At 39.1% G+C, this 15,378-nt stretch overlaps 1 protein-coding gene and 1 long non-coding RNA gene across 2 annotated transcripts in view; both read right to left on the bottom strand.

The window, feature by feature from the left end:
* The window catches only part of LOC124878322 (phosphatidylethanolamine-binding protein 4), a 76,294-nt gene that overhangs the window by 13,063 nt on the left and 47,853 nt on the right, over positions 1–15,378 (bottom strand). The window contains exons 5-6 of the mRNA XM_047382208.1: positions 3,665–3,710; positions 2,007–2,120 (exon numbers count right to left, since the gene is read on the bottom strand). Coding sequence (XP_047238164.1) covers positions 2,007–2,120; positions 3,665–3,710 — 160 coding nt within the window. The remainder of the gene's footprint in view (positions 1–2,006; positions 2,121–3,664; positions 3,711–15,378) is intronic.
* On the bottom strand, positions 5,232–5,963 carry LOC124878323. Its single transcript, XR_007040717.1, has 3 exons — positions 5,861–5,963; positions 5,530–5,788; positions 5,232–5,442 (listed from the first exon to the last, which is right to left on the bottom strand). It is a non-coding gene; the product is annotated as an uncharacterized LOC124878323 (long non-coding RNA).

Below are 15,378 nucleotides of genomic sequence, written 5' to 3'. Positions count from 1 at the left end.
AAATACAGTGGACCTACACCAGCAGATGACATGAAACACCAAACAATCTATGACTGTGGAATCTTCAAACTGGACCACAAGTTACTTCTGTGTTTCTCCAGTCTTCCCCTTGACTCTGGGACCTTTAAAAAGGACTCTGGACCACAGAGCAACAGTCCTTCTCCTTAGACAAGGCATGGTTCTCCTGACATCTCTGGTTAAAAAGTGGCTTAACACAAGAAACGCCACAGTTGTCGCCCATATCCTAGATATACAGTAGGTGGGTGTTATTAAACCAAAGACTCCAGCTGCAGTCCACACTTTGTGAAATCGCCTCAAACCCTAAAATGAGCTTTGCTTTACAATCCGCTGAAACCTGCAGTTATCCCTGTTGCAACTTTTTCTACATCTTTTTTCTTTCACTTTGCTTTGCAGTAAAATGGTTCTATCTGTGAACAACCAGCTTGTTTAGCAAGGAAGTTCTGTGGCTTTCGCTCCTTGTGAAGGGTGTTAAAAACTGTAGGACACCTGTCAAGTCAGCAGAATGCCCCATGATTGTGTTGACCACAACATTTATATAATAAAAATCTGTAAAATTGGTGTTATGTAATATTCAAATTTTCTTGCAAATTGAATTTGGGGATTTCACTAACTGAAAGCTATATTCTTTAAAACTAACATAAATAAATAAATAAAACTGATTTGACCTTTTTGATGAGCTTCAAATTTTTGAGATGCATGTGTAAAACATGATTTACCTTTATTTTCCAGCATCTTATTCCATTACTGTCTCCATAAGGGCAGTTATTCTCCCAAGAACCAACCCTTCAAATGAAACATTTGATTATCCAAGCGTAAATTTCTTAACTAAATTTCCCTTGAATAGATTTTGCAGGGGAGAGGAAGCGCTAACTCATACAGTAGATTAAGGATGGGTGGATCCACTAACGTCAATTGCTACCAAGGCGGGAGGGGGGCTTCTTACCATATTAGAACTACAGGCAGAACATATTGTATTTTTTTCCCAAATTTTATGATAAAATATTCTGGAATTCATGATTTTTGTTTCCTTCATTTTAATAAGTTGTGACACAGGATACTTTAACACTGTGATGAAGGATTACCTCAAATTGCCTCAAATGTGACTTCTACATGAAACAAATACAATAAAGTTCATTTCTTCTGACATTTCTTTTCTCAAAACCTTTAACATCAAACACACCTCAGCCTAATCTGCTTGGAGTGTTTGCTGACAAACCTGTCAAAACTTCAAACAGCGGAGACTGGCAGCTACTTTTGTTCACCACCGCCGTGCTTGAAGGTCTCAAACCGCCCTGATCTCCCCTCAAATCACCGACTGTGACCCGAGTAGAACAGACAGGGAGACACGCCTCCTGCGAGCTGCTGCGCTGTGCATCTGAGTGCTGCTTCGCACCTTCCCACAGACTTCAGACAGTGGAAAAGTTATTTTAAAAAAAGAAAACAAAAGCTCTGTAACACAAATAAGGCTGACTTCTGAGAGTCAAAAATCAAAGCTATGGTAATGATATCAACAGTAAATAACTGTTCATGTGCACAGACATCGCTGATTAGGGATTTCAGGTTTACCAACACACGGTCAGGAGGGCTCGCGCAGGTGTGCGTGGGAGCCAGTAATACTCGTCTTGACCTGGCGGGCATTAGCACAGCCGCAGACTTGCTCACTAACCTTATTAACATTTTCCTTGTTAGATTCAATCACTTGGACAAAAACTGCCCACCAAAAATAACTCCAAATGATGCAATAAAACCTTACAGTTGTGAAAACAGACAAAGCTGGTCCACTGATATATCTGATCCAACACATTTCTTTCATCAAAGAACAATAATTGATTTGATATGGTTACTTTGAGAGGAGATGAGGAGTTTGAATGTCTTGCTATAATCTTCAGTAACATTTTAGCATTTACTGGTATTTTTAGATATTATTGGAAAAAAATAATACTGATTCTGAAAGCTAGAGAAAGCTAAAGATGCAGAGTGATTACCACGGGAGGACTCCTTTTCAGTGAGTTTTACATTAGTGTGAGGAGGCTGCTCAAATAACATGAACTGGTAACGGTGGAAACCAGTCTTCCATGGTGGCGTCGGTGGATGATAATCTGCAAAACAAAGAACCAGAATCAAGAGAGCTGGCAGTGGTGAGCTGCTATATCAAATATAAGTCGTTAACAACCCTGGCAAGGATGTTGTTTTTAGGTAACATTACACTAACAGCAGCTATATATCCGGAAAATTGTGACCTTGAATTGTGTGGAATTTTCTCTTACTCGGGTTATGGCTAATACGTGGGCTGTTAGATTTATTTTTACAAATCAGCAAGGGTTGTGTAAAACTCCTCATATACATCTAATTTATAAAGGATAAATAGAAACTAAATCTACTTGAAGGATGTCAAAAAGCTCTAACATAAAAGTGAACCATTTCTATTTAAAAAACAATATAATGTTTTATTTACCTCTCAAACTTAATGTTACTATAAATAAAACCAACGAATAAACCCTATTATTCCAAAGTGACATAGCAGTATTTCTAAAAAATATATATATATCTAAAAAACATTTTGATGATTACAGCATAACTATGGCTAACTAATAAAAAACAAAATATTATTTCTCAAAAATATGAATATTACATTAGATTGATAAAAAAAATAAATAATAATAATATATATATATATATATATATATATATATATGTATATATATATATATATTTACTTTATAGATTTACAAAATTTACAGAAATGTCACCCAACTGAAAGGTATGTCCATGTTCTGTACAGTATATGCACTGAACACTTGGTCGGGGTTCCTTTTGCACTAATTACAGCATCAATGCAGAGTGGCATTAAAGCCCAGGATGCTTTAATTGTGGTTTTCAGCTCATCTGGAATGCTGGCTCTGGTGTCTCTCATCTTCCTCCTAAAATTACTACACAGATTTTCTGTATGATTTAAGTCAGATGAGTTTGCTGGGTGATTAAGCACAGTAATACCATGGTTATTAAAGCGGATGTTGGTCATTTTGGCAGTGTGGGCAGCTCCCAAGTCCTGCTGAAAAATAAAATCAGTGTCTCCACTGGGGAACTTTGTAAAACTCCCCCAAACCATTAATTGTTGTTCTGCTTGGCATTGTTTTTTTTTTTTTTTTATCATTTTGGTGTACTGTTTTATAGTTTCATGTGTTTTCTTGTATTATTTTTCTACTGAACGTTTTTGTCTTTTATGTGAAGATTAGGGTTTAACAATTTGGTCAACTATGTTTTTTAACGTACACAAATGATGTTGAACTGATTTCCACCAAAGCTTTTCTTTCCACTCTGCTTTCACAAACGTATTTAGCAATAACATTTTGATAGTGTCAATGACTGTCTGCTGGACAACTGTCTTCAATTATCCCGATGAGTCTGTAGACCATAAATAGAACATAATATTTCTGGAACATAAGCCATTTGTTTATTCATTTTATGTAATTTTAAAATTTGATTAGAAACAGAATTAGGTTTTTTTAAAGCTGTAACCCATGTTAATCAAAATATGGAAAATAAATGAAAATTCAAAAATAGAACCATCACTTTGTGTCAATCTATGAGTGTCCCCTTTTTTACTTAATTTGCTAAGCTAAATTAGTTTTTTTTGTCATACCAGTAAGAGTGTTTCCGTGTATTTCTCCATTCTCCAGTGAGCAGCCCTGTTAACACAAACACTGAGTCAGTCAGGCAAATCATAAAGAAAGAGATCCTAAAAACTAATGCTTAGGTGCTGATTGACAACTGGCAGTTAAATGTTGTTTGTAATATAAAAATCTATTTACTGAAAACGCTCCTAGAGAATAGCATTAAATTGCTTGGTTATTCTAAGTCCAAAATATAAATGTTCTTGTTTTATAAATATCTAAATATGAAGAAAAAAACTATAGAGAAAAGACAGTTCACAAGCACATTTAAATCAGTGAGGATTTCCAATTCCCCATATTATTAATTGTACATTAACCTCCTGTTGCTTAGAAACAGACATCTTATTACCCGACGTGAAGCTGAGGTAAATTTCATAAGCCTTTTAGATTTTTTTTTCACTATATATTCTTCATGTTGAACTCCCTCTTTTTCAAGAAGAACACAGACAGTCAGGCCATTCACACAGCAAAATTTACACTCAGACACGTTTGTTTAATAAACTTGGTTATTTACTACATGATGGCTGCATCCTTGAGTGGGAGTAAATGACTAAATATGTTGTCTGTGAAATGGCCCCAAACCCACTTGAAGCAAGAATGGAAGTCCCCATCACAAACGAGGAGTGTGTGGTCTCAGCACCTATTTGTGTCCTCGTTTCTCTGCACACAGGCTCCCCCTACAGGGTGACCAAGATATTGTGTTACCAGACAGCAATCTGGAACAAAAGATGTGTTATAACGAAATATTTCTCTCGTTTCACATTTCATTTTGTTTGATGACTTTTTAAATTAAATATGTATTATAGAATATAGGAAACATAAATTAGTTTCTCTTAAATTAGTTAGACTAAGAATACAGTGCAAAAGGCAACAATACCTTTTTCATTTTGGTATTTTTTTGGATTTTACATAGTGGAAAAGATTTTAAACACTAATTCAATAAACAGACATATTTAAACACATTTCACAGGGAAAATTAATATTTTATTTCATGATTTCTAATTAGACAGTAAAAATTATGACTTTGGCAGATAACATATACTGAAACTTTGCATTAACATATAAGCAGTTGTAGTAGTTCAGTTTTTAACTAATCTATTGTCAAAAAAATAAGCAAATATGACCTTATAACTTCGATCAACATCAGAACAGTTTAAATGAGTCTGGAAGTGTTTCTGAGGATTTCATCAGTACTCAAGCATGTGCCCTTCATTGCGAACCATCTTATCTATAATCCTATAAAGGCTTTTGAGGATGTTTCACAGAAAGTATCAAGTGTTTACTCCAACTGATACTATTCAGAAGATTAGCTTCAGCTGTGAGTATCTTCATCCAAAGATCAGTGCAAAGAAAAAAAAAGCTTTATTTAGAAACAGCAAGAGTCCTGCAGCCTGCAGGATCCAAACCCATTGCCATAGCAACAGGTAGTCAACATTTTCCCACATCTTAGTGCTCGGCTCTCGCTCGTTTTCCCTGGCACCCCTTGCCCTTTTAATTTCTGTACAGAACTTGGAGTTTAAATAACAGTAAATGAAGACAACATTGAATTTCTGCCAATTAATAGAAGACAAATCTTTAGTAGGCAGCAGAAATATGTCTTTACTTATTCTGTGTCATGTTTGTTAAGGAGAGAGTCTCTAGTGCAGGCAACAGTCATGGACACCAAGAGATAGTTTGAAAGGTTTATTGGTAAATGTATTCCTATGAGATGATTCTTCCAGGTTAACGGCTGCAGTCCAGGATAGCACTAGGAGAAGAGGTAAGTGGTAAATGTCTGTGATCTGGGATGATTAAGATAATTTAGTAACGAAGTGAAAAAAGGTTTCTTACTGACAGAGGACAAGATGGTGTTCCAGAAGGAGGTGAGTTTATCCACAGTAGCTAAGGTTGACAGGGGATTGGTGAATGGGGTTTGTTGGCGATTGTCTCTTTGTCCCATTTCCAGGTTGGAGTGGTGAAAGTTGGAAGGTGGACAGGCAGGTGAGTGAGCGATGGGAAAACCAGGTAGGTGGTTCCAGGAAGACGGCCAGGGGAGCAGTGAGGAGATTCACAGAGGGAGTCCTGAGGAGAGTTCAACAAGAGAATGCAACTTTCTGTGGAGGAGAGACAGTGAAGGTGAGAAACTTGAGGAGCATAAAGACACAAGATGTAGAGAGCCTGATTACCAGTCGTGAGCAAAATAATCTGGCATCTGCCTCAGGTAACCAACTCCTCTTTAAGTTCTTCCTGACTGTCTTTGACAAGCTCCAGGTGGAGGACGCACCTGCTGGTCACACCGTGTAATGAGAGGAGGTAAAGCACACACACCAACCTGCTAACAGCTCTGTGGATATCATATGAGGAGGGCTTCACACACATCTCCAGGACACTGGGACTTTGTGGGTGGTGGTGGTCCTGTAGTTTTGTCAACTACAGGATTTAAATCTACTTCTATGTTATTTATCTTGGTAGAAAATCTTTGCATTTTTCATTCATAGCTGAGGATTTTGTTCAAAATAAAAGAGACAATGACATACACTTAAAAATCAGTTAAAACAAATGTTTACAGTTTGATTTCACTAAATTCATTTTAGAAACCTATTTGTTTCACTTATTAAAGGTGTTTTATTTATACCTACACCTACTGAAAATCTGTTGATTTGTTTCACTGAACCTAACAATGAGGTGGAGTGTAAGCAATTCGAGCTAAATTTCATGTAAGAGCCTCTGTCTGCTCCAGAAAGGACTTTGATAAAAGTACCAATTTACAAACCAGCCAACAATCCCAATATTTATGAGTTTTGCAGTATTATTAAACAAATGCAAATGAATAGATATGCAAAATGTTTTACACTGAATTATCCACCCAGACATTTTCTATAGCCTCTTTATTTTGGAGGATCAAGGGGCGTTGCTGTCTCCACCAACTTATATGTGAGAAGCAGCAAACAAAATTATGTGAATATATTTTTTCTTTTCCTTCATTGTCCATAGCCCTGAAGCTGTTGGGCTTACATATATATGTACAGTACAGACCAAATGTTTGGACACACCTTCTCATTCAAAGAGTTTTCTTTATTTTCATGACTGTAAATATTGTAGCTTCACACTGAAGGCATCAAAACTATAAATTAACACATGTGGAATTATATACTGAACAAAAAAGTGTGAAACAACTGAAAATATGTCTTATATTCTAGGTTCTTCAAAGTAGCCTCCTTTTGCTTTGATTACTGCTCCGCACACTCTTGGCATTCTGTTGATGAGCTTCAAGAGGTAGTCACCGGAAATGGTTTTCCAAGTCTTGAAGGAGTTCCCAGAGATGCTTAGCACTTGTTGGCCCTTTTGCCTTCACTCTGCGGTCCAGCTCACCCCAAACCATCTCGATTGGGTTCAGGTCCGGTGACTGTGGAGGCCAGGTCATCTGGCACAGCACCCCATCACTCTCCTTCTTGGTCAAATAGCCCTTACACAGCCTGGAGGTGTGTTTGGGTCATTGTCCTGTTGAAAAATAAATGATGGTCCAACTAAACGCAAACCGGATGGAATAGCATGCCGCTGCAAGATGTTGTGGTAGCCATGCTGGTTCAGTATGCCTTCAATTTTGAATAAATCCCCAACAGTGTCACCAGCAAAGCACCCAAAGACCATCACACCTCCTCCTCCATGCTTCACGCTGGGAACCAGGCATGTAGAGTCCATCCGTTCACCTCTTCTGCGCTGCACAAAGACACGGTGGTTGGAACCAAAGATCTCAAACTTGGACTCATCAGACCAAAGCACAGATTTCCACTGGTCTAATGTCCATTCCTTGTGTTCTTTAGCCCAAACAAGTTTCTTCTGCTTGTTGCCTGTCCTCAGCAGTGGTTTCCTAGCAGCTTTTTTACCATGAAGGCTTGATTCACACAATCTCCTCTTAACAGTTGTTCTAGAGATGTGTCTGCTGCTAGAACTCTGTGTGGCATTGACCTGTTCTCTAATCTGAGCTGCTGTTAACCTGCGATTTCTGAGGCTGGTGATTCAGATGAACTTATCATCCGCAGCAGAGGTGACTCTTGGTCTTCCTTTCCTGGGGCGGTCTTCATGTGAGCCACTTTCTTTGTAGCGCTTGATGGTTTTTGCGACTGCACTTGGGGACACTTTCAAAGTTTTCCCAATTGTTCGGACTGACTGACCTTCATTTCTTAAAGTAATGATGGCCACTCGTTTTTCTTTACTTAGCTGCTTTTTTCTTGCCATAATACAAATTCTAACAGTCTATTCAGTAGGACTATCAGCTGTGTACTGTATCCACCTCCTGCACAATACAACTGATGGTCCCAACCCCATTTATAAGGCTTGAAATCCCACTTATTAAACCTGACAGGGCACACCTGTGAAGTGAAAACCATTTCAGGTGACTACCTCTTGAAGCTCATCAACAGAATGTCAAGAGTGTGCAGAGCAGTAATCAAAGCAAAAGGAGGCTACTTTGCCTCCCCAACCATCAAAGCAAATCAGGTTGTATTGTATTAAATGCACTGGAGAAATCAAAGAACATGATCCTCACAGTGCTGCTGGTTTTGTCGAGATGACAGTGGCTTTGTTGAAGCAGGTGTATGATGGCATCTTCAACTCCAACTCCACAGCGATAAGCAAACTGAAGGGGGTCCTGATAGTTTATTGTTTGCTTACTCAGGTTGGCCAACAGGAGTCTCTCTAGGACCTTCATGATATGGGATGTCAAGGCATCACCCATCAGTCATTGAGGACTGATGTTTTCTTTGGTACCGGAACAAGACAGGAGGTCTTCCACAACACTGGAACCTTCTTCTGGGCCAGGCTAAGATTGAAGAGGTGCTGCAGAATCCCACAGAGCTGCTCTGCACAGCTCTTCAGGACTCTAGGGCTGACATGATCTGGACCTGCAGCCATATTCCGATTCAGTCTCTCCAGTTGCATCTTCACTTGACTTCTTGAGACACACAGGTGGAAGAGGGAGGCAAAAGGAGCATCAGCATCTTCTGATATGGTTGAAGGTAAACATGTAGAAGCAGAAGGGTCTAGAGCTGAGGTGGAAGATAAAACATTTGAGGTGTTACTGGACAGCTGTGGGTCCTGTGGGTCAAAGGAGGGTGGGCTATCTGTTTGGCTGTGAGCAGGAGAGGAGGATGCAAAGCTTGTTTCTGAACTGAACCTATTGAAGAATGTGTTCAGTTCATTGGCTCTGTCCAGACCTCCATCGGTCTGATCATCCCTCTGCCTGAAGCCCGTGATCTTCTTCATCCCTGTCCACACATCTCTGATATTGTTTTGCTGGAGCTTGCTCTCCAGCTTCCTTTTCATACACCTCCTTGCTGTCTCTTATCTTGACTTTAAGTTGCTTTTGTATACTCATAAGTTCCATGTCTCCCTCTCTGAAGGAGACATGGATTTTTCTTGTTAAGCAGGTCCTTCAGGTCATTGGTGATCCAGGGTTTGTTATTGGGGAAGCATCTCACGGTTCTGGTGGGGATGATGTTATCCACACAGAAGTTTATGTAGTCGGTTACACACTCAGTCATGGCATTGATGTCATCTCCATGTGGCTGACACAGTGTATCCCAGTCTGTACCCTCAAAGCAACCTTGCAGGGCTTCTTCAGCTTCCTGTGACCATTTTCTCATAGTCCTCTTTATTACAGGTTGCCTCTGAAACAAGATTGCGATCTGATTTGCCTGGAGGAGGTCTTGCTGTAGAGATATGAGTCATTTGCATAAAACAAATCCAACGTTTTGTTTTCTCTGGTAGAGCAGCTATATATACAGGTCCTTCTCAAAATATTAGCATATTGTGATAAAGTTCATTATTTTCCATAATGTCATGATGAAAATTTAACATTCATATATTTTAGATTCATTGCACACTAACTGAAATATTTCAGGTCTTTTATTGTCTTAATACGGATGATTGTGGCATACAGCTCATGAAAACCCAAAATTCCTATCTCACAAAATTTGCATATTTCATCCGACCAATAAAAGAAAAGTGTTTTTAATACAAAAAACGTCAACCTTCAAATAATCATGTACAGTTATGCACTCAATACTTGGTCGGGAATCCTTTTGCAGATATTACTGCTTCAATGTGGCGTGGCATGGAGGCAATCAGCCTGTGGCACTGAGGTCTTATGGAGGCCCAGGATGCTTCGATAGCGGCCTTTAGCTCATCCAGAGTGTTGGGTCTTGAGTCTCTCAACGTTCTCTTCACAATATCCCACAGATTGTCCATGGGGTTCAGGTCAGGAGAGTTGGCAGGCCAATTGAGCACATTGATACCATGGTCAGTAAACCATTTACCAGTGGTTTTGGCACTGTGAGCGGGTGCCAGGTCGTGCTGAAAAATGAAATCTTCATCTCTATAAAGCTTTTCAGCAGATGGAAGCATGAAGTGCTCCAAAATCTCCTGATAGCTAGCTGCATTGACCCTGCCCTTGATAAAACACAGTGGACCAACACCAGCAGCTGACACGGCACCCCAGACCATCACTGACTGTGGGTACTTGACACTGGACTTCTGGCATTTCCTTCTCCCCAGTCTTCCTCCAGACTCTGGCACCTTGATTTCCGAATGACATGCAGAATTAGCTTTCATCCGAAAAAATACTTTGGACCACTGAGCAACAGTCCAGTGCTGCTTCTCTGTAGCCCAGGTCAGGCGCTTCTGCCGCTGTTTCTGGTTCAAAAGTGGCTTGACCTGGGGAATGCGGCACTTGTAGCCCATTTCCTGCACACGCCTGTGCACGGTGGCTCTGGATGTTTCTACTACAGACTCAGTCCACTGCTTCCGCAGGTCCCCCAAGGTCTGGAATCGGCCCTTCTCCACAATCTTCCTCAGGGTCCGGTCACCTCTTCTCGTTGTGCAGCGTTTTCAGCCACACTTTTTCCTTCCCACAGACTTCCCACTGAGGTGCCTTGATACAGCACTCTGGGAACAGCCTATTCGTTCAGAAATTTCTTTCTGTGTCTTACCCTCTTGCTTGAGGGTGTCAATAGTGGCCTTCTGGACAGCAGTCAGGTTGGCAGTCTTACCCATGATTGGGGTTTTGAGTGATGAACCAGGCTGGGAGTTTTAAAGGCCTCAGGAATCTTTTGCAGGTGTTTAGAGTTAACTCGTTGATTCAGATGATTAGGTTCATAGCTCGTTTAGAGACCCTTTTAATAATATGCTAATTTTGTGAGATAGGAATTTTGGGTTTTCATGAGCTGTATGCCAAAATCATCCGTATTAAGACAATAAAATACCTGAAATATTTCAGTTAGTGTGCAATGAATCTAAAATATATGAATGTTAAATTTTCATCATTACATTATGGAAAATAATTAACTTTATCACAATATGCTAATATTTTGAGAAGAACCTGTATATATATATATATATATGTATAATCTGGGGTGTAAATTTGACAATAAATGAAGAATGCCTTTGAATTTAAACTCATAATTTAATTAAGGTCTATCAATAAAGGGAAAGGCCATTAATTACAATTTATACTTAAAAATAATCACCTGTCAGTCATACTGAAAATTAAACTATTAAGGATAATTAAATGTGTTGAGTTTCTTCTCAAAAATGGGGGTTCTTGCTTTAACTAAAGAAATTATACAACATGTATAAAAGCAAATAACTATAAAAATAACTCAGGTCACTTTAAGGTTGAGGTGTAAAAAAACAGATGCCTTAATTTTGCATGTCAATAAAAGTAAAACTAGCTAAAACATTCTCACTAAATTTGGTTTTCATCAGAGGCATCGTCTGATTATTTCAGGCTAAACCCCGACAGACCCAGACAGAAGACAGGTGAGAAGAGTTTGCCAACGGGAGGAGGTCAGAGATAACACACAGCCTGGAATTCATCATATTCTGCAGATTCAGTGACTTTAGTCGTAGGTTCAGTCAATATTTTTATCTTGGAACACAATTAATCTGCCAGAAACCAGTTACAATGGGGGGAAAATAAATAGGTAAAGATTCATACAAAAAAAGAAACAAATAAGCCTAGTAGTTTTTTCAGTTACAAATCCTGCTCAAAATTTTTTTTGCGAGGGTGATTTTTGCAACTACATTTACTTCCAAACTCATTCCTTCCAGGCTGTTAGATTGATCCTGTTCGAAATTCAAGAATATCCATTGCTGGATTGGTACCAAAAGCAAAACACCATCCTGGCAAATCGCAAAAAGGTTGAAAACAACAGTTGTGAAGCTGTGCATCTCAGGCCTTGGACACTGTAGGGCAGCCTCAGTTCTTACATTCAAATTAATTGAATAGCATACTGCCGTAATATGTCATGCAATTTTGTTTTATTAAATTTTTTTTTTTTTTACCGTGTCCTGTCCAGCAGAGAAGCACTCAGAATTGTGTGAGTGCCAGGAAAATGCCCAACAGATTTACTTTCACAAGTGGAGCATTACAGCTGACACTTTAAAGCTCTGCTTGATATTCATAAAAATAAACTTTATTAGAAACTTTTTTGGGATTATTTCAATTGTTACGGACACGGAGACAGAAATGGAAAGGAAAAAAAAGAAGCACGAAAGAGAGAAAGGGGGGCAAAAAGTAAAAGGGGAGAGAAGGAGAATAGAATGGAGGAAAAAAAGAAGGATGAAGAGAATACAAGATAACACCCTGCTTGCTTCTACACCTGCAGAAATGTTCATTTTGCCAGCCTTTTTACTGAAAGGTGCACGCTACTTATGAATGCAAGATGTATTTAGTGGTAAATGCGGCTCAATATTGAACATTTGTGTATCCGTTAACACCTGAATCTAAACACCTGTGGGTCTGAGTGTGATTGTGCACGTGCATACAAGGTTTCTCCATAAAAATATGCAATAGTGAGTGTGAGGAGCCACAGACCCACCCCCTGGACCTGGGACAGACACGGAGGAGATCCAAGCCACAGACATCCAAAGGCCCTCCAGAGCACAGGAGAACCACCGCCGGGACTACCGTAACCCGCGTTGTTGTAGTGTGCATTTAAAAAGAAAAATGGGTGGGGAAGAGGGTCTGCCACCCCCCCCTACATATGAATGTCATGAAAATGTTATAAATGAGTATCTAAGTTGTACAACAAAATTGGGGCATGCCATGGAATTGCATGCCATGCAATTTTAATATTTACACATCATGTATAGCTGCTTTAACACTGATTTTATAAAACAGATTGCTTCTCATTACAAATGAGACAGAGCATAAATTACTTAGATTAAGTTCATGTATTAGGTATCACATATAGGGGAACAACCTTTTTCTTCTAGCCATAATAGACTGATCTGTGTGGGAGGGGCATGCAGATATATAAGCAAAAGCATCAATGTCCTTTACATTGAGGTATAACAGTAAACTGTTTAGGAAGACACACTGTATAACATTGGGAAATGAACGAATGAATGAATGGTGAACTGCAAACAGAAATGGGGAGAAACATTGCCACCTGATATAGGCAGATTCAAGCCTAATTTCATCACTTCACAATAAAAAAGGCAATTCTATCCAACCATACAGACTGATTCCAAGTCAAGTGAATAGTTTCCAAATTGATCCTAGTTACCAAACAATGCCTACAAATTCAGTTTTTTATTCAAATTGGTTAAAAGGTTTTCTATCTAAGGAAACCCAGCCGATTGCGCCGAGTCCTTGACTTGCAGCAATTACTTTCCTGGATGAGCATCTAGCAAAGGTGGACAGTCGCTACTATTGTGTCGTTGACTTTGCAGCAATCCCTCATACTGAGCAAGCACGTAGCTTAAAATATTTCTGGGGTGATCTTTCTCTAACATGTTAATTTTGACCTAGATATTAAACCTGGAAGTAAATCTGCTCAATATTAATAGAATACCTGGACAACTTCATTTACATGAGGCTGATCCAATTGTGACAATGAGTTTTCTTGAAAAGTTTGAAAAGGGAAGTTAAAAGGGAAATATTAGTAAAGATTAAAACTTAAGCCACTGAGATTGAGAGTGTGCTGTGCCAGTTGTAAAATGTCTTATCTTGCCATGAAAACACACCTTACATGGACTTAAATGTGCTTTGTATTTATCGTGTACTGGTATGAAGAATGTAAAAATACAGAACAGTGTACTACTGCCTCAGGGTGGAGTACATTACATTTACCATATTGTCAGTCTAGTTTTATTTGTTATGTTTTCATACTTAATGATCTGGTGATGGAAATCCAATCCCTTATTCACCATCCCCAGAGTGCCCCCAAGTGTTTAAAAGATGCATTTATCAGAAAATACGCTGGACTGGTATGTGTTGCAGCCACTTCCAACATTCAGTATCAACTGAGTGAATCTTTCCCACCGCAGACAGAGAGTCTGCTTAGCGTTCCATGAGATTAAATAACGGTATTATCGGGTCATTGCTGCAAAATCTTGTAGCACTTGACATTGATTCTCTGGCAGTGGCACATATATTGGTTAAATGTGAGTTTTGATGTTTATGCCACTGAATATTAAAATGTGTCCAAAACAACTGTCAGCCTCACTTAGGTACAAAAGCCAGTACTGGCCATGTATAAAGGTAATGCCAGACAGATATTTACCTAAAGCGGGCATCTTCCTACAGCACTGAAGTGCAAGGCCAATATGCCATAGTGTGATGGAAGGTATTACAAAAGCACACTTTGGTGTATGTGATGAGCCTGACTCAAACTACTAGAAGGTGATGAGGGGACTGACAGCATAGTTTATAACAAAAAAAGCAGAAAGTGATCAGAGGGGGTTAGCTTAGCAAACTGTAGGTCTGCAAATTTGCATCCCTACTGAAAAAGTTGGGATGCAGTTGTTCTACTTGCGCCATTGACAAGGCAGCTATGCTTTGCTCAACACACTACAACAGGACGCATGTTTATTTGGAAATTGCTTTTGAGATTACAAGACTCTTGCAAGCTGTTGTACATCTGACCCAGACCTCTGAGCTGCTTGAGATGAGCAATCATAGAAAACAGTACCATGGAGTCAATATGAAAATAAGCAATACAAAATATAGATCGAATCTATGCTTTGTGGGTTGATTTAAAGATTTTTGTTTCCCCAAAAATGTATTTCTTAGTCTATATTCTGTTTAGTGTAGGTGCAACCTATTCAAATACCACCGTTGTGGCTCCAGTTGTGGCGTTACACACATTTTATCTTGCCTCTGTTGCTCATGTCTGTTGCTGCTTTCATGTCTTACAGACTGTTTCACACTCTGACTTCAACAAAGCCAAAAAGATCCAAAACAACCAACACAATACGAGCAATGAATAATGCTTAAAATCTAGAAAAAGCTATATGGCATGTCTTTTTTGTGTCACATAACATCCTGACACAAACCAACAATATACAGCGATGTCATATTCATTAAGGGGTATCAGGACAATACATATAATATATCAGATATAATGAATAAGACATTCAGGAATATTTTTAATGACAGAAGCACAGACAGCTAGTCCTTGGTTGGATAACTAGTTAAAGTTGCTTCCTGTATGAAAATAGACAAAATACGTTACATGACTTGGTAAAAAGCCTCAATTTGAGACCGGAAGAAGAGTGGTGTGTTTGTATAATGTGTCAACATTACTTCCGTTAGGAATCCTCTGACAGAAGCCAGTAGGTAGGAGTCCACTAAGAGGCGGTGGGTGGGTGCAGGGGTGCGATTTCAGCAGGAATACCCACTTGCCCAAGAACCCTTCTA

This window comes from Girardinichthys multiradiatus, chromosome 12 (assembly GCF_021462225.1).
Source record: "Girardinichthys multiradiatus isolate DD_20200921_A chromosome 12, DD_fGirMul_XY1, whole genome shotgun sequence".
NCBI lineage: Eukaryota > Metazoa > Chordata > Actinopteri > Cyprinodontiformes > Goodeidae > Girardinichthys > Girardinichthys multiradiatus.
Note: the sequence above shows the minus strand (reverse complement) of the source record. Positions and strands in the feature narration are given on the sequence as shown.